Source organism: Atta colombica, unplaced genomic scaffold, assembly GCF_001594045.1.
Source record: "Atta colombica isolate Treedump-2 unplaced genomic scaffold, Acol1.0 scaffold116, whole genome shotgun sequence".
Taxonomy (NCBI): Eukaryota; Metazoa; Arthropoda; class Insecta; order Hymenoptera; family Formicidae; genus Atta; species Atta colombica.
In genome coordinates, this window is record NW_017259202.1 from 82,067 (window position 1) to 87,324 (window position 5,258).

The 5,258-nt window shown below is 30.7% G+C and overlaps 1 protein-coding gene across 1 annotated transcript in view; it reads right to left on the reverse strand.

The window, feature by feature from the left end:
- LOC108694156 (coiled-coil domain-containing protein 65-like) overlaps positions 1–131 on the reverse strand; it is a 5,312-nt gene extending 5,181 nt beyond the window's left edge. Inside the window, exon 1 of the mRNA XM_018203463.1 lies at positions 58–131. Coding sequence (XP_018058952.1) covers positions 58–131 — 74 coding nt within the window. The remainder of the gene's footprint in view (positions 1–57) is intronic.
- Between the last annotated feature and the right edge of the window lie 5,127 nt (positions 132–5,258).

The following is a 5,258-nucleotide window of genomic DNA, read 5'->3' on the forward strand; positions in this document are numbered from 1 at the left end:
GAGAGAGAGAGAGAGAGAGAGAGAGAGAGAGAGAGAGATTGTAACGCACATGACAACCTGTAGTCTTTAATATCAAGAGCTCGATCAAAATTGTGCCATGCAATCTTCACATCTTCGGCGATTTGCGGCATTTTGATCCTTGTCATCATCTCTCGCCATAATGTTCGGTAACGTTTTGTATTTAAAGTACCAAGCTCAATTTCACGCATTAAATGCTTTTTCCACATTTGAGCGCGTTCTTCAGCCTCTCGTGTTGCTCTTGGGATCTTAATCCTCTGTTGTACTTCCTCCCTTTTAACTATCTCCTCCTCTTTTTTCTCATTTAAAGTAGATATCTTTGTAAAAATATATATTATATAAAGAGTATTTTTTAAGTATAACAAAGATTTTTTTTATAATGAAATAAATATTCAAATCACTGTAAATGTTGACGATAATGTGACGAATGTTTTGTCAATAATTATTTAAATTCTATCTAATTACGATGATTTTTCGCGACAATTTATTAAATGACTGAAAATTTAAAAAATTTCATACAAGTCTCTTTTAACAACTTTTTTACAAACAAAATAACGTACAGCTTTCTCACAAAATCTGCATTTCTAAACAATTTTTTATACTCACTCATACAGACATGCGCGCGCGCGCACACACACACACACACACACACACACACACACACACACACACACACACACACACACACGCACGCACGCACGCACGCATGTGCGTAAATTAAATTGCCTAAGGGATACAAAGTAATAATAAATGTATAAATTAAACGTAACATAAAATGAATACACATAAAAGTACAGTCTTATAAAATTATAAATTTATTTTTTCTCTAGATGACTTTATAACAAAAAACTTGTTTTATAATTTTATTAACGATATTATATAGTGCTTGGAAAGAACTTTAAGGAAATATAAAAATTAATGTAAATAAAATTAAAAAATAATTTGAGTCTCTTAATATTTAAAATCAAATTATAGTTAAAAAAGGCCTATGTAAGTAACACAGCAGTTATTGTAGCGTATGGTATTTTAATGTTTAATTTTTATAGTTTCGCGATATGTTTATCATATATATGTTGAATCTACATTTTGAACGATTCAGCTTATTTTAAATCATCTTCAATGATTAATTGATTGAAAAAAAGCAATATATAATATACATTCTCAAGCATAAGTCGTGAAACTGGACCTCAATGAATATATCGAATTCTAAACTTCTAAATTGAGAATGTCTATTTTAATCGTTGTATAATCTAGATCTATCACTTTCGCAAAGAGTGCTTCGAATCTTCATGCCTTTCTTATGGATCAAAAACTTCATGTTAACAACGGTGTCCGTTGGACTTGTATCTTTGTCAAGATTTACAATATAAATGATTTGTATTGTAACTGCATTTATATTTGTATTGTAAATCTTGACGAAGATATAAGTCTAACAGTTACGCTGTTAATATGATAAAGTTTCTGAATTTAATCCATAGAGAAAGATGTGGAAAGATACTTTTTGCAAAGTGATAAATCTTATCCGTCACACAGTTTAGATATTCTAAACCTAGAAGTGTAAAATTCACTACGTTCACTGAGAGTACATATCATCATCTTTTCTCAATCGTCTTTTCTCAATCAATTAATCGTTGAAGATAATTTATTTTTATATTTAGTAAGTAATAACATTCGATATGTAGATTCAATATATATATATATATAATATATAAAGAATGTATCAAAACTGTATAAACTGAATATTAAAATGTCAAATACACTACATAACTACGATGTCGCTCTCATCTTGGCCTCTTTTAGAGAACACTAATTTAATTGTACAAATTAATATGATATATAAAAATGTTATAATGTATTATTTACCACTGGATCCATTTTTTAAATCATTTTAATGATTGGACAAAATTGCATCGATATAAAATGTTTTAGGCTAAATTTCTCTATGCGAGACTCATGTGTTTTTTATGATTTTCTTATTTTGCCTGTGTTCCAAAATTCACTGCCAGCACTGAAAATCTACGATTTATGACGTTACGTAGGATCGTCCACACACACACACACCACACACACACACACACACACCACACACACGCACACGCGCGCGCGCGCGCGCGCATATATACATACATACATATGTATTGTATGGAATCGGAATGATTTGTACGGAACGGATTTTTTATTAGAAAATTGGGTTCACTAGTTCCGTTTTATAAGGATGAAATCACACGGTGCGGAATAGAGAATGCGTCGTAGAAGCAACCAATCAGCTATTTGGAATAACGCAGAATAACGCTGATTGGTTGCTTCTATGACGCTTTCTCTATTCCGCAGTCCTGTTTTCCGCACCTTAAGCCCGAACAATTAATTTGGCGTGCAGTTCAAATGACTAACACATGGAAATATTTAAATTAAATTACAATCCAGCTATGATCGTTATAAACTTTATTTCTTACTTATAAACTTAAAGCAATCTCATCATTTTATTTTATTTAATTGTTTTTATTTACAAATAGCACATAATAAAAATTAACGTGTCATTTCTCGCTGACGTTACGTTCCATATGGCTGTAATGATTATTCTTAGCGTTTTTCATTAGCAGAACTAGTGCGCATTCAATGCACTTTAAAGCCATTGTATGTACATACAAAAATCGATGTAAAGATGTATGTTTAATAAAAACATAAAAATGAATTAAATCGCGAAATATTTGATACATTTGATATTATTGTATCATTTGATAAAATATACATTGGGCATTTTATCAATTGAGATATTTCACTTTTACATTTAGATTTAACAGTGTACAACAGCTTTAATGTGCACTGGTTCTGCCAATAAAAAATATTCGGACTGCTTAAATATTGAACAGTGTCGTAACCAAATAGTATGTATATAAATAAATAAAATTATAATTTTGAATGCTCATTTAAATTATTAAAGAAAAAGAAAGTTGTATTATTTTGATATAGATACAATGGATACAGTCTGCGCATTCCTTGACCTTAGCATCTGTGCTTCGTTAAAATGCATTATATTGAACTGCATCTTTCTTCAACTCGATACTTGAGTGAGCGAGAAAAAAAGAGGAGACGGGGATGTGCAGATCCTAGGACTGCTACTTGACTCTTTTTAAACCGATAGTGACAATTTGATAAAAAAAAAATGCACAGTCTATATTTAACCGTGTTCAGGGAGCGCGCTATGCGACACTGTTATGCCATTCGCATCTATCAATCATTCATTAGATATAAAATGAAAAGAGATATAGTAGTGTTAGCAATGCGCTACCCGAACACAGCCGATGTCCTTTTTTCTTCTTTAAACAAATTCGAATTATATTTAAATTATATCCAAATTATATCATAAATAAATTCAAGTTACATTCAAGTACATTCCTTTCTAAGTTCTCTGTATGGATGTACATACATGCACGTTGTACCTCGTGCTCTACTATATTTAATGAGAGGACAGAAAAATTGGTAAGAACATAGACAAGGATATAAGAGCGTGAATTACATTTTCTTCTCTAAAGTATAATGAAGAAAACTCGCAAAAATGAACAGAAATAAAATATACTTATTTCGATCGTCCTATCAATACGAAAATTTCTTACAACTACATTTCCCTAAATTTCTTTTAGATGTATCAAGATTTTGAAGTAAATTGCCTTTGTAGGTAACGCAGAAAATTTCACAATATAAATATAAATGTTACATCAATGTTTATCATACCAATAAATGCATAATTTTTAAGAGTCGCTAAAAAGTGAATTAACTGCTGATTAAGATCACGATATGTTACATCGGATTTTAACGATGTTCACTACAAAATAAAATGTTCCAAATATATTATCGATTTCAATATGTAGAGTTATTGCGTTACGGAAGAGAAAGAGGATAAAATTATAGCTCTAATACATTTTATGTATTATATACACATAAATACAGAGTGTCTCAGAATATTTAGGACAATACTAGTATCCAGATAAAGCGGATTAAACCGAATCGAAAAGTTCACTATCATTTTGTTGCAATTTTCGCAATTAATGAGAGAGATATTGATTGTAATCATAAATGACTACGTTTATACACAGTTCAATTTACGCTGAAGTTACATTGATTATGAAATGACCAATCATAGTCATTTCATTCTTCAGAGAAATAGCTATGATTGGCCAATTTCATAACATCGATGTTGTAACTTCGCTACAAATTGAGCCTTGTAAACGTAGCCAATTGCTAAAAGAGCGTATCCGATAGGTCAAATGTTTATATGTCCATCGATTATGGTGGTTAATGCCTACATATTAAATGCGATTAACAAGTGATATCCAATAAAAGTTCTGCTTTTTTTCATGAGATAATGCAAAGCTTTCATTACGTTATCGTTCATCGCTCATCACGTTCAGTATGCAGTAGGCATAAACGTGCGGACAAGTTGTTTACTACAAGCGATAATAGCGAATAGTTACGCACACCAATAAAAAAGAAAATAACTGCCTGAGCTGCGTTCAGAATTATATTATTCTGGGTGTACCCAGATGTTCTTTTATCTTTATTTAACATTCATGCGAACAAGGATAAAACGATCTGGTGTATTTGGACAACAATTCTGGGTATCAATCATGAAATTTTATCCCTAAGATGGAAAGTGAAAAATTTCTCTATTAATTTCAAAATATTAATAAAAATTTTCACTTTTCACACTTTTCATCCTAAGGATAAAGTTTCATGATTGATACCCTGAATGCAATCCTGCACTGGGCAATCGTATCTCATTCTGCACTTGCATTTGGCAGTACCTGATGGATACATGTTTAAGCGGCGATATAATGAAATTTCAAGGCCAAAATCTTAAACTTTAAGTCCTAAGTCATAAAAAATTAATCGATAGAATGTTAGAGGCATTCTACAATAACTAGAAATTGATCAATCATAGTCGTCAATTTTTAACTTCTGACTTCTTATTTATGATTAATGGCTTATTATAGAAGGCCCATAAGAAAAATAATCTATCATGATTGATTGAATGAATTTCTTACGGCTTGGGGCATAAAAGCTTAAGTTTTATGCTTTAAAAAATTGTTGTAGACACTATTTAAAATTTAGCGATATTTAGAAATTAATATCTTAACTGTGAAAATTTTAAAATAATAGAGGACTTTACAACTCAGCTTAATTCACTCTATCTGTACGATACAAGAATTTTCCTAAATTTTTTAAGACAATATGTATATATA